This window comes from Ambystoma mexicanum, chromosome 7q, assembly GCF_040938575.1.
Source record: "Ambystoma mexicanum isolate Mex_15411 chromosome 7q, UKY_AmexF1_1, whole genome shotgun sequence".
Taxonomy (NCBI): Eukaryota; Metazoa; Chordata; class Amphibia; order Caudata; family Ambystomatidae; genus Ambystoma; species Ambystoma mexicanum.
Genome location: NC_090941.1, coordinates 38,965,503 through 38,989,007, shown reverse-complemented (window position 1 = coordinate 38,989,007; position 23,505 = coordinate 38,965,503). Strand labels below are relative to the sequence as shown.

The window sequence follows — 23,505 nt, the reverse complement described above, 5'->3', positions numbered from 1 at the left end:
GAGGTGTCAGAAGACAGGCGTCTCAATCTGTTGTAAATAGCGTCACGAGAACGCTGCGTACCTGTTCGTCCGGTTGGGTTCCTTGGTGATGAGGCCAGGCTGTCAGATGATCCGGATAGACGTGACAGATGGCGCGGGGAACCAGCCCAACACCAGCCCAAATGGAACCGGATTGGAGGTGAGCCGGCTCCCAACGCCACGGGTTGGCTCACCCCTGATTGAGTGGCGTCAGGACAGTGCAAGCACTGGCAGGGGGAGCCTCAGAGTAGATGGTCCGGGGTCCTTAGTGGGATTCCGACGGAAGGCAGGTCCGGGGACTGGAAGCAGCACGGTCCCTCCAGGGACGAAGACAAGGAAGCAACAAGAGCAGGCTGGTAAGGAGAGGAGCACGGAACATGTGGGGGTAGACTCAGAGCAAATAGAAAACAAGAAGGACTGAGCTGGGACCAGAACCAAGGAGGGTGAGCGGAACCTCTGGAGCAGGAAGGAAGGAGGGAGACGGAGAAGGTGGAAGACAGGGGTCCCCCAGGCAGAACAAGGGAAGGTGGAAGGCAGGGGTCCCCCAGGCAGAACAAGGGAAGGTGGAAGGCAGGGGTCCCCCAGGCAGAACAAGGGAAGGTGGAAGGCAACAGGCAACGGGAATACAACGCAAGGCAGCAAAGACACGATCCGAACAAACCGCGTTGAGACGCGGTTTGAGACGCGGTTTGGAAAAGGATCAGGGCTCCTTAAATAAGCCCGCCAGCACCTGGGATGTTTGCAACGCAAGCCGTGCCGTCTCCCAGGCATCGGGCACCCCACAACGAGGTTTGAGCCGCATACCCTCCGGAATCGAGCATCCTGCGCACTGCGCATGCGCGAAGAACAGAGAGCGGGCGCCCGCGCGTGCGCAAAGTAGTGCGCGTAGGAGACCCGGAAGCGCCCGGGACCCAGGACGCCCCCGGACCCCGAAGCCGAAAACGAGGATACAGCCTCCAGGACGGGGAGCGCCGTAGCGGGTAAGGAGACCCCAGGACGGGCGGCGTGACAAGTACAACCTACCAAGAGATCAATATTTACCTCACCTCTGCCCCAGGAGTAAGCTATGACTTGTAGTTAAGAAGAGGTTTAACTTGGAAATTCTGGCCTCTACAATCCCCCCAGTTGCAATGTCGCAATAAGCTAGAGGGCAGGTGTTGTTAGTTGGAAATATAATTTGTTGGTGGACATAAGGACCTTAAAAGGTAACATGTCATGCAATGGGTGGGATGCAGAATAACTCTTAAACCAAATAATGAAACCAACTCAGGGAGATGGCAAGTCCAATTTTACTGTTTATTATCAATTGTCTAAAACAGTAGTTACAACGGACATCTACAGACGTTGCAGAACATACCTCTCAAAGCATTTAATTAAAAAGCATACTTTTATAGGAAAAATTAATCATACTACATGGCAGATAAGGACTAAGGGGAACATCTGAATATATTTTCTAAATGATCGTGATGTGATAGAACATCTAATATCAGGTGGACAACTTATGCCCACCCTTAGTGCAAGTCATCTTCAACACTTATACACATCACATACCCAAAATACTATTGGCTTTCAAACTATAAGGCCCTTAGTTTTATGGCCTTCTCCAATTTGTTGGCATACTTGTGCCTTTGTAGGAACATTCGGCTCATTTAGCAGCATGTAAGCTCATACCCAGGTGCTGGGAGGTGGACATAACTTTACCTCCCCACCCAATTAGCCCCACGTCTCTCATCACCCATGCCTTCTGCCATGAAGATTGTCTTTGAACTTGGCCTTGCACAGTATCCTCGTCTCTGGCAATATAAGGGAGTGTGAGCACATGCTCACATAGTTTCTTGGAAGCAATGCCCAACTCTATTTTCATCCTTGACAGGAGACCATGATCTGGTCCATTTTGCAATAAATAAATGTCTTAGTTGAATAAAACTTGGCATGCATGATGTTCTTTTTTTTATACCTTGACAAGGAGTGATTCAGCTTCTCACATCTTACTGCTTTTGGAATAGATAACTGGCCTTGGCTTGCATTAACTTTGATACCAGACCAAACAGCTTCACCATCCGAGTCAGCAATCTTCAGCTTAAGCCTTTGCTGCGACACAGCTCTCGATCCTTCTTTCTCTGTGGGTTTGAACTTACTAAGGGCCTCATTACGACCCAGGCGGTAAGTTACCGCCTGGGCCGTGACTCTACCACCATGGCGTAAACTACGTTTACGCCATGGTGGTTGGCGGACTTACCGCCCCATTCCGACCTTGGCGGGGCGGTAAGTCCCCAATCCCCATTTACCCTTCCCCATTCCCATTTTTGCCCCATAGGGCATAATGGGAGTGGGGAAGGCGTTAATTACGCCACCGTAAATTACGGTGGCGTAATTAACTCCATGGTCCCTTAGCGCCATGGATTTTAACACCCGCTAAAAGCGGGTGTTAAAACCTCCATGGCGCTAAGGGACCTCGTAATTGGCGGTAAGGGGTCGGCGCAGCTAACGCTGGCGTAAACCCCTTACCGCCAGGGTCGTAATGAGGCCCTAAATGTGTTTTGACACCAATGTCCAGTTCCTATGCATAATGGCGGCTCCGCCTGCAGTCTATTCACTACTTATAGCCAGCTTATATGATCATTTGATCACTTGGTCTACTTGGTTTATTTGCGTTGCTGCATTTGTACATTGATTAAACGGCTTGCATTTTCTGCAGTGTTCATCACACATGTTCTTTTTGTATGGAACGTTCACTTGGTTCTTTATTTCATCATTAATTTCTATAAGGTCTATACATCTTTTTCAGCTGACCTTCTTAGTGCATCACGCTCAGTTCACCAGCTCCTCTTTGGCTCTTTTCTGATTGGCTCTTTTCTCATATTCCTTCGGGGAGTTCTTCCAAGAGATGTCATCTCTACAGGCATACATCTGGTATGGCTTTCTTAACGGATACCTTTTCTCGAAGATTCATTGTGGTATGGACACAAGTACTGGTGTCAAGCATGGTGCAGTTTCAGGCTCCCAACATATCGGAAGGAGGGGGGCAGGACTTCCTACAGAGGCATTCACCTGCTCCTCTACATTGGGATGGAAGAACAGGATGAATAACCTTGAAAGGAAGGTTGTTGTTTGAGAAAGAAGATATGTGTGATGAATTAGTGTCTACACCAACTGTTGACATCCATTTCATGTTACAGACAGGAACATGACAATTTGATGTTTTATGGCCAGCGTTAGCGAGAAAAGCAATAAGCCTACACAATTTTGGAGGAATGGTGCAAGGTGGTAACTAGAGGTTTTGATAGCTTACTATAGGTATTAAAGGCAGTTTTTTAACAAGCCTGAATAGGCATTTGAGGTTGCCTACCAGACAGTTATTCTATGTACTCTCTATGATGTGATATGCTCTATTAGTAATGAGAGGTCTCTGAACAACCTTATCTCACCATAAATGTATGTAATACTGTTCCTTATTTTTTTGGCTAGTACCATTATGTGCTGTTATAAATGTTGCATTAGGGAAGGGAAAATAGCTGGCCATACTGTGCCCTCTAGACGTCCAAATGATTTGTATGCATCCATTGTATGTTGAGGTATGCAAGAAGAATCCTGTGAGCTACAGTAAGGGCTGCAGCACTTAATGAGCATTTTAATTTAATAACATTTTTCTGTATTTAAATTGTATTCTATGGGAGCAGTAAAGGCGAGTCCACATTTTCCCAATTCCCAAAACGTGTCCTTTGTAAAACATTGATGGAAGCAACATTTTTGTAAATGCTTGAAAAGAAATGTGTTGTTGCACTAGAAGTGAAAACGGGGAAACTGTGGTAGAGTGCAGTCTCTGGAATAATTCAATAAATAAATACCCCAACAGGATGACTGGAGGAGGGGTGGGGGCTTTACGTTCCAGGAATATTTTCCCAAAAGACTGTTCTGTTTTCTTTCTGTACTTTCAGTCAATGCCCTCTTTCTTAGTGTTTTATTATTGGTCTCCTCTTTTAGCGGATTTTCATAGGATAATCCGCTTACCCTGTTGGCTGTAGACAATTAACGTCCTGGACTGCGTATGTGCACCAACATTGCTGACTATAACCCTTTCACTGTCTGAGGTGAATGGGACGAGTGTGCTGGACAGTGGATCACAATGGTACAGGCTGCATTGAACAACAGACTATTCATAGACACAGAATATCCTCATAGGGTGGACACGCAATGTCCTTCTCCTGAGGGGGCGAGACCAGAAGTACATTAAAAAATCCACTGTTAACCAGAAGTGCTATTGTCACATGTCATTTTCTGACATCGATAGAGAAGATGGACTAACGTTTTCATAAATACACCCTCTGTTTGAGGCGGGAGGCTGGAATAGCATGAAGGAAGACCTAGCCTAAACCTTCTCGATAGTCTGATGGTCATGTAGTCGGTGCTGTATAAAGGAACGGGACTGGAGTGTGGGTTGGGTTAGTTAGGAGGGAATGTTAACAGATAGAATGCTGTCTGTCTTTCAAGCAAACTAATAAATCACCTCTTGTTTTTACCATCCCCAAAATGAGAATGTGAGCCTGCTTACTCTGATAGTGGCAACCCTATCAATTCATATTAGAACTGTGTCAGTGGAAACAGTTTTATTCAAATCAGCAACATCTAAGTGAGCATTCGCCTTCCTGGAACAAATGTAGGATTGTTTAAATGTTGTTGGGAGGGATGTGTCACCCATTGTGTAAAGACCAATGAAGCCCAAAAAAGCCCAAAAAGACAAGATTTTAGAAAATCCCAAAACATTTAGTGCCAAGGATGGATTACTTAAATAGTCAGGGCAATCTGCAAATAGATCCCAAGCAGATGGACAATAAACAGTAACAACTGAGATGGAATTAACAAAGCACTTAAAAGGGATCCTTGATAAACTTCTAATAATGACTGGTACAGGATGTATAACAACAAGGAATAAGCCCTATGGAGAATAATGATTAACCTATAACTTAGGAAACATCAATGGAGATTCAACCATCCAGATAAATCTCCCCCTGAAGTGTTACCCTTGGTAGTTCTATTGAGTGCAGTCCCTCCTTTAAGCCCTAATGAATTTGAATCAATGGTATATTTGCTAAATAGGAACACTCAATGGATTATTGCAAGACTTAAAGACCCCCAAATCAACCATACGTTTGTACTAATTACACGAAGAACAAAACAAGCTTGGTCGGAAATCAGAAAAAACTACAAAAGAGGACTGTGTTACATTGACTCTTGCACATCCAGCATTGCTGGGATTATTATGGCTTTAATGACCCGGGGTGGGGGGGAGGGTTGAACATGGCCGGTAATGACCCTCCGACCCGAGTTAAGGTAGGCCAGAGCGAAGTGAGGGCCTCAGCTCAGGCTGTGGCCATTTTCGAACATATCTGCCACCGGCCGGGGTCGTGAAAGCCATTCGCACCCTTGGGCTTATCTGGGGTCTGAGTGTTTTTTTTTCGTCCCTCGAGAGGTTCGCTGCTTGCGCAATCAATCTCCCAAGGGAAGACAAAAAAGAGAAACAAATATGGCCGCTGCCATATGGAAAAGGGACTACCCACCAGAAGTAGCTGAAACCTGGAACTCTCTTCCCTTGACCTAGCAGGCACTGCTAACGCAAAACACTCAAACCATCCACTCGCCTGAAGGTTGCCTACTAATCCGGACAAATAAGAGGTGAAAGCACCAGCACAAGACACTCTATACCTGGTAGAGTCGGCCACCTGCTGTTTCAAAGCTTCAACAAGGACACCAAGACTATTGACATTCCTTCGGACCATCATGAATCAATCCGTGCCAACCCTTAGAGAATGCTAACTGCATGGTAGTGTTTAACAAACTCTCCGGGGAATTTCCTGAGCCCGAATTATTGACCTTTGGCCAGCGTGAACACCTTTCTTACTTTTTATAAGAGGTAAAGTACATTTATTTTTATATTGGCTCTGTGTCGTAAATTCTTTTAGTCAAAGTAAACACTGCAAGTTTGCTCATCTATGCCCCTCTCATTCTAAGGGTTTGTCTTGACTCATTGACCACTGCTACCACTGGGTTAGCCAATGCAAGCTAAAGCATTGTCAATTTCCCTGGGATTAAGAAAATGACCCCCACACCCTCAATTCCCAAGGTTCCTCCTAACAGTTTAATAGTGTCATCATGTACCGTGTTATGCAATTAAATATGTTAACATTCAGCTTGGTCAAATATGTGCCCAAGAACACATAGGTGGTTTAGCTTACATTATGTTTAATGTGAAGTACATATTGGATTTGAGTCCTTGCAAGCAGCACAACAGAGTCATACACAAAGTTGCTATAAATTAGGTTTTGTGTTATGCACCCCTGCAACTGGGAGATGGTGATTTATAATAGTGCTATAAAATAGTTACATTTTCTACGTTTTCCTGTAAGGGTCCACGACATAACTCATTTCTGTTTGCAAACTGTCACATACACATACGCCTCAGCTCATCTTTGCAATGCTCATCTTTGCAATGCCCTAAGTGGACCCTGCCCTTCTTAATAAGTAGCCTCTTCACACATGATACCTTATAAGGTCTCGTCATATGCAAAACTAGCGGATGGATGATTGTCCTAAAAGACGATACATTAGTGCGTTGAATTGTTCAAGACAGAAATGAGCTAAAATTGGACATTGATATTAAATTGTCACGCCTATACAGACTCAGTGCCATGGTCCCATGTTAATATTTTTCAATTCAAAACAATCTTAGTTCGAAATCAACAAACTCAACTTGATACAAAACTAATTCTGGATCCCAAGAAGTAGAATCTAAAACAATGATTGATTATTATATTTAAATATACTCAGCACGAATCACAACTGGGCTGCTTGTATGCTCGACTGGATATGTTATGCTGTCAAAACACTTGACCATTTGTTGTCATAGGTTTGCTACCTCAAGAACCGTACAGCCATCCAGGATTTAGCAGCGGCTGTCCAACAATCGACCAAATCGGCTAACATTAGTGTGAGTAATTGCCATCTGGCAAGGATGTGAAAGCACTGTTTTTTCTGATTTGTATTAATAAAATGATGTTGGTAATTCTATCTCTGAAAGAGTAATCTGCTGATCAGATTCCCTGTTAAACTCATTTTATTTCAATTTTAAACAAACTGAATTATTTACAAATCGTATATATACAATAGTAAACATAATAGTACAGGGAAGAGAGAAAGAAGGACGAAAAAAAGTGGGGAGGGTGTTGGTCCATCCACATCAAACATACAATTCATTAAAAGCATCCCACATTTCTCCATAGATCTTTAATGTATCCTTCTTTAGGAAATAGATCTTCTCTCTCTTCAGAATCTCTTTTGATAAACTCCATGCCAAAAGCATAGTGTGTATCTGTGACCTGCTGCATCAGCATCTTGGTTTGCAGCGCTTGCTCTACCAGAAGCAGAGAGTAGACGCAGAGGTCACAGTTGCTAATTCGACAGCTGCAGTGACAGCAAAGTTTCTGCAGCACAGGGCCTGCATTTAAGATATTCCCCTTGTACCAAAACCTATGATGATCATAAGTACCTCATGGGGTGGCAAGCTAAACACTAAGAATAAAGCTATGCCTGAGTGAAGGCATAGTGCATGGCACTACATATGATCATTGCAGCCACATCCAATGTGATGCCACAAATGTGTCAGCTCCTGTGAGCCAGGCTCAGCTGTGGAAGGTGATGCGAATTCGGGCTAGACGGGTTGAGCCTGCCAGTTGACAGGACAGGAACCTGAATGGCCATGCCTCTTCTTTGATCTTTTTGTGAGGGCAGGTAACAGCCTCTGCCAGGGACAGGCACACAGCAGGCAGCTGCCCTGGTTCCAGGCATTAAAAGAGCACACACATTCATAGGGAGGAGCCTCACATCAGGGTGCTGCATTTCTAAAGGCCTTTGGTCCTAGTGCGAAGGGAAGGGTGTGAGGTTAGAGTAGTCAGAAGGCATATGTTCAGTGGACAGAGACTTCCACCATTTTGTTTCTCTCTGCCTCTCTCTTTCCTTCCTGTCCCCTTCACTTCCTCTGAAGCAAAGCCCCTTTGGGTGTGATATCAGAAGGGCAAAGTCCACTTCTTTTGGGCTACACTCTCAAGTGGGGTGTGAAGGTGAACCAGTAGTGACCCAAACAACACAGTAGCACAGCCAAAATAAAGTTCATGTCCAATCAAGATTCTATAAAAATATAAACACCTTAATAAGACACACCATCTTCAAGAAAAACGAAAGGAGATTGCTGTACAAAAACCCACCACAAAATAAAGAACAGAAGAGATGCAACAGACTGAAGAAACTAGCACTCTGAGTGTAGTTCCAGGAGTGGTAGGTAACAAACTACCAAAAAAGATTTGTTGCAGAAAGCAGGAGCGATTGTAATCTAACCAGTCTGTAGGGTCCTAGTGGAACATGGGGGTAGGTCAGTGTCAGAGATTCTGGTTTCGATGCTAGGTGGGCTGACGGATCAGACCCAGGTACGAACATGGATGGAAGTTGATTGGGCTCAGTCGGGCCTGTAGGATCGTGGAGGCTGTGGCAGCAAGCGCTCATTGAGCAGGGTCAAATACGTGTGCTCTGTGCAGTCGAACGGCAGCGGTTCAAGTGATGCTGGTCAGGAGGTCCCAAGAACACTTCAACATTGACCAGGCCGAGTCAGGTTTTAGCCACTGGAAGAGGTTGGCGGGTGATGCTCCAGCAGTTCGAGTTGGCGGGCAATGGCGGGCGATGGTCGTGAAGTGATGATGAAGGTGCGTTGATGTGCGTTGATGTGCTAACAATGAGGCCACAGTTATCATGCTATCAGGGCAGAGCCACAATTGTGACCCCCAGTTAGAGTCAGCGAGTGACCCTCCAGAGATCCGGTTTGGGTTACGGCATATGAGCAGATGCTTCGGGCCTGGTGAGTGACATGCTTTGCAATGACACAATTCTGAATCGAGTTGATGAAAAACAGTGCAATAGTTTGACTTGCTGGAGAAACATAATCACCAGCACCTTCTCTATCGTTCAGGATGCAGAGCACATGTAGAGGCCAGTTTGGTGCAGGAGGACAGGAAGCTGTGGCTGGTCTCGTCCACTGCGTTGCTCTGAGGGCTTTGCAAAGAACTCGAGGACAGAATGCTCCTATTCAAGGTCTGCTCTTCTGTCACAGAAGATACATTGCAGAATGTTGGTCCTGGTCCAGAGCACTGGTCACTTCCAATGTTCCCTGGGAGTGGTTAGGGGATAGACCTTTCTTTTGTCTTGGACGTCTCCTTCTTCACCTGCAGTGGAGGACTTTGGACAATGCAACTGGTCCCAAAGGAAGTCTAGGTAAGAGTCTTCAGAACATGTCTTTGGCCTTAATGGATCCTCAAGGAACTGACAGTTTTCTGTTGGAGGGGTGTGAAACTCCTTCTTTTAAGGGAATCAATCCTCAGGTGATTGGTCTAAAGCTGGATGGAGTGGATTTTACCCTGTTTATCTTGCACCCAAAGTGCTTTGCTCCAGAGGAAGTGGATGGAGACAGAAAAGATGGAAGAGAGACAGCGAGAAACAAGATGGTGGAAGACGTCTTCCAGTGTCCAGATCACTTGTGCAAATCCTACTCCCACCATCCTCCCTCCTACTGGCAACAAAGACCTTTGGATATGCAGCATTCTGGTGTGAGGCTACTTCTCCTGAACAGGGATGCCATTTCACCAAAATGCCTGGGGAACAGGAAGTGACATCATACGACCCTTGACCCCTGATGACATCACAGTAAGTGATGGCAAATGACCTTCAGATTTTTTAGATGCATCTAGCACCTTTGTTTCCAAGTGTTCTCATTTCAGCCAGATATAAGAACTGAGGCCCAGAGGGAGGCATGATTTGTCCACGATTACACATTTGGAGAATACCATTTTCCAGATTCGATGTGGGCCCTATATGTAAAACATACATAATGCAGTATTTCTAATAGGGTTACTGAAATCTGTAACGCAGGCTACAGCTAGTCTATGAAACATCTATAGATCAATCGGCACAGAAGTATGTGTTATCTGTGGCGTTGCTGGGTTAAACAAGCCGAAAAAACACTGACCTGGGGAGGCATGTGCTGGTGTTTAACCAGGAGAAAAATGCTGCACGAGCAAGGCATACAAATTAAATCATTGACCAGGATTTAGTTTCAACAAAATTCACTGGTTATAAATGTATATATGATTCAGCTACCACTACAATAGAAGAAACCAATGAGACTGGTCTGCGTGCACAGAGGGGAGGGAACCTGATAATGTTATCTATGCTGGAGTAAAATACCTGGGAAAGGTTCTTTCAATATTGCACCACGCCCCATAATTAATGGGCTACTTTTGGCCACACCGTATACTGCTGCCCCTACTTCTGCGTTACTCACAAGTTCTGCCTCATGCCTACGCTGCATGTTACCACATTGCCTGCTGCAATGCACATGAGCTCTTACTGCCATTCTGGTCCTATGTGCTCTAGCATCTGTGCCCTTCTCATTCTGGATCATTCATACTCATGCATTAGTACTTGTTGAAACCAAGAAATATATGCATCTATGCCTACTGTGCACCTAGATGTACTCAGGCCCCCTGTACTAGTCGAATCTCCCTACTGTTGCTTCTTTTAGGCCCCCTAACTGACTGTACTAGTTGATTCTGCCTACTGTTGTTTTTTAGGCCCTCTATGCAAAATCGAATCTGCCTACTGTTGTTTTCTAGGCCCCTTATGCAAAATAGAATCTGCCTACTGTTGTTTTCTAGGCCCCCTATGCAAAATAGAATCTGCCTATTGTTGTTTTCTAGGCCACCTATGCAAAATCGAATCTGCCTACTGTTGTTTTTTAGGCCCCCTATGCAAAAATCGAATCTGCCTACTGTTGTTTTTTTAGGCCCCCTAACTGACTGTACTAGTCGAATCTACCTACTGTTGTTTTTTAGTCCCCATGTACTAGTTGAATCTACCCTCTGCTGTTTGTAAGGCACCCTGCACACAATGATGCCCATAGCCATCAGTAATCTCCCCGCCTCTCCTACCACGCTGCTCATCCTCCTCGGCATACTCTCTGCTCTCTTACCTTTCACTACACTCACCCATCCTAATCAAACGCTGCTAATCTCTACCACCACTCCCACTCATCCCACGGCCATGGATACTTCACTACATACACACCCAGCATGAGCAGACACTCCTATTGCCCCACAGGCAACACAACTTCCTGTATACTGGAGAGATTGGAAAGACTTAGAGCTTGTACACTGACACAGCACTCAACCCATTCTCACTGCACTCGGAAATATTAGACTAGGCTCCCGCTCTACTCATAAACTCACCCCACGCTTCAAACACGCAAACACATCCAAACAGCCAACCACCAACTACATCAGGCCCCACACCACCACTACACAAGACACACCAGACTCTGCTCACACCCACAATACCACAAAAAACTCACACACGCCCCACATCAAATGTGCCCTCATCAATGTACACTCCCTCCCAGCGCATGCATCTGAGATTCATGACCTTATTACCGACAACAACATTGATCTATTAGCCATCACAGAAACTTGGCTACATGAAGCCTCTGGCCCCGCTGTCACACTTGCACTACCCCCAGGTTTCTCCATTCTCAGACAAGGCAGATTAGCTCGATTGGAAGGCGGAGTAGCTCTCATCTACAAAGAGTGTCTCCACCTTGGACTTGTCAGTCACCCCTGGACCAGCAACTCTGACCTTCTATCTGCTAAACTGACACTGTCACCTAACAGCACCATCACCATTCATGTCCCCTCAGGCCTCCCCCCCAGACTCTCAGGAACACCTCATCCACACACTCAGCAATAATATCAAAAGCTCCACCAAGACCCTCCTATCAGGGGACCTCAACTGGGGTTTCAAGGATGAGAAAGACAAACCGGCTGGCACCTTCAACAAGGAACTCAACGACTTAGGTTTCACCCAAAAAGTTTGAAATCCCACACACTCAAAAGGCTGCATCCTAGATTGGATCGCAAACCATAACTGCCTCGCTACTATCACCTCGAACACCACCTTGCCATGGACCGATCACAATTGCATCGAGTTCACTATACCCATCGCCAGGAGCCACAAAACGCTCGCCCCTGCTACTGCTGCACAAGTAAGAAGATCTAAGAAGCTCAAAGAGGAAAACTTGTGCCCCTACCTCAACAGCCCCAAACTAGCACCCCCTTCGCCAATGACCCCAACACTCTAGCAGAAACCTACAAGGCTATTATCACTAATTCCATTAACAGAATAGCACCATTTCAATGGAAAAAAGATAAGAAATCTCTACACTCCAACTCTTGGTTCACTGACGAGCTTCAGTCTTTACGATCATGTAAAAGAGTAGCCCTGAAAAATTGGCAAACTAACACCAGTGACAGTGCCAAAAAAGAGTTCAACCTAATATCCCACCAATACAAAGCAGCGATCACCTCAGCTAAAGCCAACGCCTTCAACACATGCATCTCCAATGCCAAATCATACTCTAAAGAAATCTTCTCCATTTTCAATGAGCTAATCTCCCCACCCAATACACCAGAATAAATAGTTAAAGACGAAGCATGGTGTGCTAGTATCCAATCTGCCATGCTACACAAAATTGACCTCCTGCAAAAGAAAATTAAGGACCACTGCAAAGCCCTACCACCGCAAACTGGGTCCAACTCTACCAATTCTACTCTCACCTCAACCAACGCCACCAAACCTGAGTTCTCCTTCAGGGACGTCACTGAACAAGAAGTTATTAATTTACTCAAAAACCTCAAACCCTCCCCCTGCAAAGGGGACATATGCCCACCCAAGCTCATAAAGGACTGTGCAGACTGTTTCGCTCCGCTTTTCACAGCATTCATCAATGTGTCTTTCAAAACAGGCATTATCCCAGCCGGCCTCAAAGCGGCCTGGTCCGCCCACTCCTAAAAAAACAACTCTCGACCCTCTACAACCACAAAACTACACACCGATAACCAGAGTGCCATTCCTCCTGATATTACTGGACAAAGCCGCTCGTAGCCAAATCCAACACTTCCTAGAATCCCACTCCATCTTAGGGACCAGGCAATCAGGGTTCCGGAAGGGTCACGGCACTGAAACAGCTCTGGTAGATCTAAAGAACCAGATCACCCAAATCATGGACAAAGGCAAGCCAGCCTTACTGCTTCTCCTAGATCTCTCAGCCGCTTTCTATCTGGTTGATCATAAGACTCTCACATCACATCTTACCCTCTCGGCTAACTTCTCAAAAGAAGCAGTGCGATGGATCACTTCCTTCCTCGAAGGAAGAGCCATGAAAGTTTTCTCAGACATAGCAAACGCTACACCCATGACAATCAACTGCGGAGTCCCTCAGGGATCCCGCACAGCTCCCACACAATACAACTTGTTCACGAAGCCCCTCTTCGACAAGCTGGACTCACTTGGCATTGCGTATACTAATTACGCTGACGGACACAAGTACTTATACCCCTCTCAGGCTCATACTATGAAGACGCCAAGGCACTCCATAGGATCTACTCCAAAAACTCCATATCCCACGGATCAATAGAGCTAAAGCTGGTGGTCTAGGCTTCCCATACATTGCTGCCAAACGCTGGAATGCATTACCCTCAGACATCAGAGCGGAGATCTCACTCCTTATATTCCGTAGGAATCTAAAGAACTCACTCCATGCACAGTAAAATGTAACTATACTCGAAACTGTCCTGTAAATATGTACATTATCGCCTTACCTGTAACATTCCTGTATAACAATTTATATGTAACTAAGATATGTATGTAACAAGTGCCACAATGCATTGTAACATTCCTGTGTAACAGTGTATATGTAACTAAGATATGTATGTAACAAGCGTCACAATCCCCTGGGCTGCTGCACGCTTTACAAATCCAAATAAATAAATAAATAAATAAATAAATATACTCAAGACACCCCCATCATTTATATTATCTAAGCGTAATACTGGGTGCCAGAGGACTCTAAAAAAAAAACACCACTTAATGTAATATCATTGCTGCACACATAAATTCATAGCACCACACAGTTATTTGCAATTGGCAATTGAAAACACCTACGAGTTGCTTCTCACACGGGTACTCACTGGCAGACTTCAAGGCGCGCATTGAACACCACCCCTTTTTCAGACCCAGTTGTGCCAATGGCGTAGCACACAATTTGGCAGCTCCACTGTGAGCCATGCTGGCCCCCCCCCCCCTAAGCTCCTTAACCATGCACAGGGCATGCCGCAACCCGGGCCGGTCTGAACCAGCGCAATGTCCATGATGATTATGCAGCTGCAGGGGCATGCGCTACTGCAAGTGAAAGAAGTTAATGTGTTTTTCAATCAAAGTTTAAATCTTGAATGTAGCATAGAGAGAAGGGGGCAGTGCCTAGTCAACAAATATACAGAATAAGAGGTGAAGTGGGAGAATGGGAGAACAAGCTCCCCCCAATCTCATTGCGACCATGGCCTAGAGGATCGCGGCCCAGGCACCCACCATGAGACGAGTTCGCCTATCTACCAGATGACAAAATACCCAGGTTCAAGAACATAAGGATATGCCCACCAGCCTGTCCGACTCAAGCCGACACCTGCGGCATGGATGAACTCGACTAAGACAAAAGCAACGAGCACCCACATTGTTAGAGATGCCACAGCGACCTAGCCAACTGCCAAGAACACACGTGCCACCATGCACACTGGTCACTCACGCATCAGCCTACACGAAGAACATATTCAGTGCTATGACGTAGGTGACGGACACACCCACTGATGCGCATCTTTGTTATTTTTCACATAGGCCTCTTTATAGTAATGCAGAAATGCAAGACGCCTGAAGAACTCGCGTATACGCTTGCTGACGCTTCTCCCACCTCTCGCCTCGTGATGACACTATAACGTAAACATAATATTGCTTATGACGCCATGTCAAACCGCGACATAGGTACAATGGATTATGCATCCCCACCCATGAACTAGGCCCGAGTAGGCCGCAAACAAGAGCCTCACCATGAAGACTGTATGAGCAAGACTACAAGTGCTGACCACGCAAAACGAGCCTAGCGAGAGCTCGTAGCCAAGGGCGCGATGTTGCAACTCGTATGCTACCAGCCAGCGCCAAGGTCACACCTGTAAGCAAAGCCAAACACACAGAAACGAAATACAACTTTAAATGTGCAGAATTCTGCTCCAGCTACGGTCCCTCCACACGTGACCAAGCCAATCTGACAAGGTGCCAGTCCCACGAGACAGAAGTCGCGTGGGTCCCACGTCGGGGACACAGGTTGCAACAGCGAAATGGTAAGATGGACACCTACGGCGATGGGAATGAGCTGCTCACAAGTCTATGAGCAGACCCGTACATTGTCTGCACAAACACATAGTTACACATTGTTGCTAGTGACAGGTACACCGCGAGCTGTGAACGACACTGGTCCCAGGCTTGGGGGCTTGCGAGAGGACCAATCAGAACATGGGGGGACTCATCACTGATGCCACTAACATTAGCCAATCATCAGGGGTCTTCGTGTAACGATTTTCAAGTATCTAATAGAAGGGGCAACCCAAATATACCACCTGACTCATCCTTAACCACTAATATTCTTCTCTATATTATCCTATACTAACCCTACGACTCGAGGAACCAATCCGAAGTGGCAATAGGTTTTTCGCTAACTTTCCCAGGTGACGCAAGTAGCGCGTCATACTGCTGTAAAAAGGGCCTGCGTGCCCCACTAAGTTTGATAGTCTGAACGGATGCGTACGATACAAGACCCATCCCTGCCATTGTTATAATAAACAGCAGAACCACCTTGCTCCTTGGGTGCATCTCATACTCATTTTTGGGAAGCACGGGAGGAGTTGGGGCCCCTAAGCCCGGAGGTCCACGGACGGCCCAGCCGACCCTGGGATAATCACCCTGACAGAAGCTAACTCCTTTTTCTCTTTTGTCTTTGCAGATAATTAAGGATTATTCAGAATGTTCGGTTTAGGACAGAGACTGCCCGTCGCACAACCAAGAAGGTTTCTTCTACATATTGGTAAATGTTCTTAAAAATGTAATATTGGGAATTTATGTGATAGTATGAAGAGTCGTAAATGGGAAGTGTTTTCAATGTTTTTATTTTGGTTTTAATATTTGTCATAGAATCTATTTAGACTGTACCACGGGATGGTGTGAAAAAAGACAAGGAAAAAGAGAAAAAAAGAAAGAAAAAATACGAAGCTATATAAATATAAACACTTTCTTGTCAAATAAGTTCAAATTATTTGTCGTTTTCAAGACCTGAGGAAGACGGACATCAGCTCTGGAGGAACTAGATGAGAATTCAGTCGAAACTAAGTGAAAAGGGAAATTGATAACTTAAAAGCAGAGGAGTTTTGTCATCTATATACTTCTCTTGAATACATTTAGTTGACTTTCACTTGAAATGAGTCATGGTTGTGATAAAGATTGAAATTTTCTTTCAGTTTATAGTTGTCTTAGATTGACACAAATATAGTGGAGTTGGTGCAGGAAGTTAATAGTGACTGTTGTTCTATATGCATATTTGCACATCTATGCTCTGCATTTCTTGCACATTGAAAATGCCTTCTAGATATGCTTTTTGTATATGTATGAAAAAGGTGTTTTTAGAAATATGAATTGTTTATAAGCAATTCAGAAGGATTTGTAAAAAAAGACTTTATAATGAATTAATAGTTCACACTGACCCATGGCATTTTTCATTACTGTCCTGAGTCCTGAACATGAACTAATTGGAAGCAATCACAGTTCCGTGAGGCATCATTCTTTGTGTTTACTCAATGGTTATTTCCCCGATGCCCATGATAAAGGGGACATCCACCCTTTTGGTGTGGCCACAAATATACCAGCCACCAGTGGAGGGTGTAAATATTTGTCACAAGTAGAATGCAAAAGAGCATAGTGAGGGAGCCCGAACTAACGAAAATGGGTTGTGGGGAGTCCGGGGGGATTGTTCTTCCTCCCCAGAGTAAATATTTTGAATAATGGGTTAAAATAGTGCATCACACAGCATACTTTATAAGGAAAATGTGGGCAAAAGGCCAAACATCGGTTTTGTAGGGTGTAGGGTAAATCATGAAAAAAGTACAATAGATGCAAGCCACCAAAAGTGCAAAGGGCATTTCCCAATACATTATTATGCCGGTCCCTGCAATATATGCAGGACAAAAAACATTTGCTTATGTTCGCTTTAAGACGTTTTTCTATAGTGTCGTTACTGTCACTGGGTACAAAACAGGTTCTGCCAATATATGCCAGTACTCCTATGTAAGTACCTACTCCCATTGGTTTCGCCATTACAAGTGACATATCACAATAGGAAAACCTGTCCAAACTGGTTTTAATGTAAACCAGTCTAGACCCATAATAACACTTATCTTGCTTGATTCATCATAGATGCTCAGTTAATTAAAAAAATGTCTTGCTACAGTGAAGAATATACAGGCTGCTACACCAAAACCTCAGTCTAGCGAGACAACACTACTTATCATGCTTGATTTTCTAAAGATGCTGAGTTATAGATGTCATGCCACAGTAAACAATGGCTAGACTGACTGCATCAAAATGCCAGTCTAGCCAGGGAATGGCACACATGCACTTTCCTTTGCCCAAAAATACCAGCAAAAACATGCAAAGTCAATAAAGGATGTGGCAAAAAATGCTCCAGTGATCCCCAGTCTCCTAGGGCCTTACACATACACCTATCCCCTTTCATCCACTGGTCACTCATCCATACATCTACTCTCACACTCACTCACACTGGATTCATCACACAGGCACACACCAAACCCCACCCAGAACATTCAAACACACACCATCACATTCATACTCATTCACCCACCAGTCACTTAATCATACACCTTTTCTTGCCTCCACCTATTGCATTTTTCAAACAGGCAAACATCCAAACACACACCCAGACCCAGAACATTCAAAAGCACACCATCGCATTCATACTCATTCACCCACCAGTCGCTCACATACACATTCTCGTACATCCACTCATTGAATTCTCTACACATGCACATGCCCATACACTCATTGCATTCTCTACACAGGCACACACCCACCCACCCAGAACATTCAAAAACATACATCACTTCTCATTCAGCCATCTTCTATTACATCTATTACATCTCATTCAGTCACAATTTGTATTCCACACACCCAGAACATTCAAAAACACACATAATTTCTCATTCCCCCACCTTCTATTACACCTGTTACATCTCATTCAGTCACACCTTCTATTACATCCACTCATTGCATTCTCTACATAGGCACACACCCACCCAGAACATTCAAAAACACACATCACATCACATCTCATTCACCCACCAGTCACTCACACCTTCTCTTGCATCTGCTCATTGCATTCTCTGCACAGGCACACACCCACCCACCCAGAACATTCAGAAACAAACACCACATAACTTCTCATTCACCCACCAGTCACTCACACCTTCTCTTGCATCTGCTCATTGCATTCTCTGCACAGGCACACACCCACCCACCCAGAACATTCAAAAACAAACATCACATCACTTCTCATTCACCCACCATTCACATACATACAGCTGACACACTCTTCACACATGCAAAACACACATCATGTTAAAAAGCCTTCCTACCTTTTTCTTGCAGCTTCAGTCTGTTCTTCCAGGCCCCCTCGGCTCCTCCGTGCTGCTCACAAACAGGAACCAGGAAGCTGTAAGAGCTTCCTGGTTCCTGCATGTGAGCAGCAAGGAAGCCGAGGGAGAAGGGGTTGAAGCTGAATGTGGCATGTGACATGTGCCACATGTCACAGTCAGCTCCAACCCCTACTGAGTGCCTCCAGGGCCCAGCCTTCACCCTGATGGTTGAGGACTGGGCCAGGGACCCACCAGACCTGGTGTGGTGGGCCCCACACACCACAGGAGGGCCCGCTACACCCACTACACAAGGAGCACCCGTTTTTTCTTTTTACAAAAAAAATAATTATTTTTTAAAGTTGGGGTCGCAAGGGAGTCCCCAGGGGTTGTAACTGTGGCCCCCAGAGGTTGCAGTTGCGACCCCTGGTGATCCCCAAATGGCGTCCTTGCTCCTGAATGGGTGTGCTCCTTTGATACCGGAGCCCAGGAGAGCTGCCCACTGTGCGTCTGTCTCTGCATCAGTAGCTTGATCCCCAGCACCCTCTCAGCTCGTGGCGCAGAGCCGGTTCAAAGATCACAAAATGCCCACTCGACCGCAGTGGTGACATCAAAGTCACTGCAGTACAGAGGCTACATTTAAGATATGCCCCCTCTACCCAAACTGTGATTATCACAAGTAACCCATGTTGCTGGTAGGGTAAGCTCTAAGAATAATCTATGCCTGAGTTTAGGTATACCAAGGTGACCTGCCAATGGAATGTCGTGGGCCAAGTCCAACAGGAACCTTCAGTGGAACGGGGAACCACCAAACGCTGGCTGGCCCCCACCTCAGAAGTCTTGGGCTCACTGTACATGAGTCCATTCTCCCAGTAAACCTTGAACATCCCAGGGGCTTCGCCGTGGGCACGCTTCTCGGCCTGCTCACACAGATCTTCCAAAGTTATACAGTCTGTCTCTGGGGGAGAGGGTTGCCGCCCTCACAAAGAGAATCAAATAGAAGCTGGGTCCTCTGGGTTTCTGTCCTGCCATGGGGCAGCATCGGCCCGTTTGACCCAAATACAAAATCCTTTCTACAGCAAAGCTGACTCACAGGAGCTGACACATGTGCAATATAAATTAGGATGTGACGGCCATGATCATAAGTATTGCCATGCACTATGCCTAAACTCAGACATAGCTCATTCCTATAGATTACACTGTCATCAACATGGGGTGCTCATGATTATCATAGTTTAGGTACAGGGGGCTTATCGTAAATGTCGCCCCTGTACTCCAGTGACTTTGCTGTCACTGCGTCGGTCGAGTGGGCCTCTTATGACCTTTGAACCTGCTCTGCGCTACAAGAAGAGCAGGTGCTGTGGATCAGGCTACTGATGCAGCAGGGCACAAGTGCACTATGTGTTCGGCATGGAGCTGTGACAAAGCGGGCGTCTGGTTACCATATTTGCCCATTGGAGGAGCAATCACCCACATCACTTTATGTAATAAATATTTAAAAAGCCAGGGCTTTGCACCCTTGCCAGATGGCAATTCCTAATACTGTCACTCTGCACCAGAATCTCATAAAGCTGTAAGTGCAGACCCTGAATGGATCCATCCTGTCCTCACTTCCCTCTGAGTGAGCCTCATAGCATCTTGAGGACCAGACGAGCTGAAGCTCCCTGTTCTGCAACACTGAACCGGTTGCACTGTGTTCATTGTCATTAGAACCAGAGGGAATTCACCAGCGCTGACTTTTGTGCTCCTCCATCCATTCAAACTTAATCGTCAGCATCTCGAAGCAGCTCGGCGCTGCATCATGCCCTTGCTGAGTCTGCTAAAATCAACTGCTTGACAATGGGACCCAACTCGCCCTCAAAGAGCTGCTTTACTGACCTGCACATCAGAACAAACTGATCACCAATTCGATGACCGTTGCCTGCCGACTCGCACCACTGGAGCATCACTCATCAACCCTTCCAAGCGGGGACAATTCAATTCAGCCTGGCCCACCTTGAAGAGATCCTGGTGAACGATCCGACCTGCATTGCTAAAAGTCCTGCTTCAGACCACACAGAGCAACTGCATGCTCCCCTTCTCGACGCTCACTTGCTGCTTGAGCTCACATGATCCACCATATCTGAACTGAAGTTGATACACTCCCATCAACGCTTGAAACTGGGTTTGACACCTTCCACCCATCAAAGAACCAAAATAAGGTACGGTTGGCCACTAACTGCCACCTTGGTCCACTTGGGCCCTAGAGACTGGTTTAGTCACTACTGCACCTTCTTTCACCCACAGATATACCCTCTTTTGTGGTTGGTATTTTTCTTCTCCCCCTGTGTTCACGTGCTACTGTCTTTAGTTTGTGCCATCTTCTCTGTTCTTCATCAAGGGTGTTTTCTAGATACTTGTATTGCAGATGGTGTGTTTGATTAAAGTATAGACATTTTTATAGAACCTTTATTGGACACTCCCTTCATTTTGTACTAAATTACTATGTTGTTTAGGTTAATGCTGGGTCACATTAACACCGCTCTTAAGAGCATAGCCTTCCCTCTGCCCACATTACCACAAAAGGCAAAGAGATATATCTATTAACAGTACCTATTTCATCATGATTGCGTCTGCTCTTGGTTTGTAGAAGTGTGAGGGCTGAGCGGGCATTTTTACCCTTGCTCATGCTTGCACTCTTGCAGAGCAGAATACAATTTGTCACACTTAAAACTTGAATAACTTGATTCCGGACCTTTCTGCATATTTGTGTATACATAAAATTCATGTATCGATATCGGAATTAGGGGCACATGAAAAAGTAAGGGATACTGTAAACATAGTGGGTACCCAACAATCAGATAATCCGATCTCTGATTTCTCTCTGTCGCTGAGCATAATTCTTATAATCTGCCTTTAATATTTGCCGGTGTAGTGAGGATTAAGGGGTTCGCTGGACATCGATTGGCCAGAATGCGCAGCTTCTAACCAATCAGAGTAGCCAAAGACTCTGGCCTTCTAATTGGCTGAAGCCTTGTGTCTAATCAGGATGCAGGGAATGATGGTGTTTGATTATTCGATTTATCACGTTCTGAAGCGATCATCAGAATGCGGAATTGTATTATAAGCAACCTAAATATGTGCACACTTTGTTGGCTGTAATTGTTGGCCTCTCAAATTGAGTGGAATTCCGCCCAATGTGAAAGGCCAATTGAGGCCAAAATTAGAATTTTGCATCACGGCACAATGGAAGAGGGGTGGATTTTACGGCCTGTCCATTATTCTGACCTCTATGCAATTCATTACACACTTCTTTCAGCATACACAGGCATTGCAAAACGAGAGTTTGCTCAAAGAAAATGGCATGCCTAAAATGTAGGCACAATCTCAATTGGGGCATAGCAACAAAAAAAAAACGATTTTTGCAATATTGATAATTCAATTCCATGCAAAGAGTATAAATAATTCAGACACATGATCCCTTTCCTCTTCTTCTCCATTTTAGCCACATTTAACTAAATAACATTTCTCGCAGAGAACCAGCCAATCCACTCCAGAAAAAAGGGTCACCCAGATCAAAAAATGTAAAGTGAATTGAGCAGAACGTGTAACCGCCAACAACCTTAACACAGCTGGGGTGAAAACATCTAAACAGATAACGAATGTAAAGAGACATGCATAACAAGATAATCCGTTTAAGGTCATATCTATAAGGAAATATAGCATGTATTGCTCCCTTGTATGCACTACGAAATGGATATCCTGATACGAAAACGGCAGGTGTAATCAATATTAGTCAAAATACCTTACCTGAATCGATCTGACATTGGAAGCTGGTTGCTTTGACATGTTGACAGGGGAATTCTCGCACCTGCAAGCAAATCAGGAAAATACTGTAACCGCTTCCATTGTTAAACCATGGTTTGCACTAGACTTCCCAAGCCCCATTCATATCTTTATTCGGGATACTCTTTCCGTGTCAGTTTCAGAGTTGCTAAGAAACTCCGTCGCCGCCTGCGTGACGCAGAAACACCTGAGCTCTCGCTTCAATAATGTATAGCACAGCGCGAAAGGCCGCTGCCGCTCACGCACTGGGCAATGGCGCTGCAAGGGGGTCTACCACATGAAACGGTCACACTTTGCCTTTTTCAGTAATATTTTAAATGTTTACGGTTTGGAAGAAATGCCTATATAGAAGTGTTTGTTTATCCACATATTTTTGCAGTTAAACTTAATTATACAGATCACAAAACAAGAACGATACGCAATAGAGACACCTGTGTGCGTTTTGGGCAAATCATGCCAACTTTAATGTATTTCATTGGTAATTTTATCGTGCCAGAGATACATGATACGTGGAACTTCACGGCGTGTAGGCTCTTCACCATGGGCGGATAATACACAGCACCTCTACCTATGACCCCCACACACGTTGGAGATGGTAACACCAATGAAGGGGAATCACAACCAGCAGGGGGCTCTCTACTGCTTTATGACTGCAGAACACATGATGCTGTCATTTACACACGCACGTACGCACGCTCACACACGCCTATGCTGAGGAAGGTCATAGGACCCAAGCCTTCGAAAGGGCTCGAGAAGAAGAGAAACAAACCTCCGATCAGAAGGTGACACTCTTTATTACTGTAACCATAGAGCACATGAGCTACTTCCTACGCACAGAGGTGCTGGGAAAGGCTGTGCTTCCTCAAGCACTTCCTTACTTGACTGCCTCATCAGGAAAGCAAACCATCGATAAACTGCACTCTGCTCCGACTCCAACGCTGCCTAGTCGCCATCAAAATGGCAGATGTTAAGAGCCTCTGAGCCAGAACCC

At 45.3% G+C, this 23,505-nt stretch overlaps 1 protein-coding gene across 1 annotated transcript in view; it reads right to left on the bottom strand.

The window, feature by feature from the left end:
* SMPX (small muscle protein X-linked) overlaps nt 1-23,505 on the bottom strand; it is a 352,501-nt gene that overhangs the window by 284,848 nt on the left and 44,148 nt on the right. Inside the window, exon 2 of the mRNA XM_069640379.1 lies at nt 22,479-22,539. Within this exon, the coding sequence (XP_069496480.1) occupies nt 22,479-22,517 (39 nt within the window). The 5' untranslated portion in view covers nt 22,518-22,539. The remainder of the gene's footprint in view (nt 1-22,478; nt 22,540-23,505) is intronic.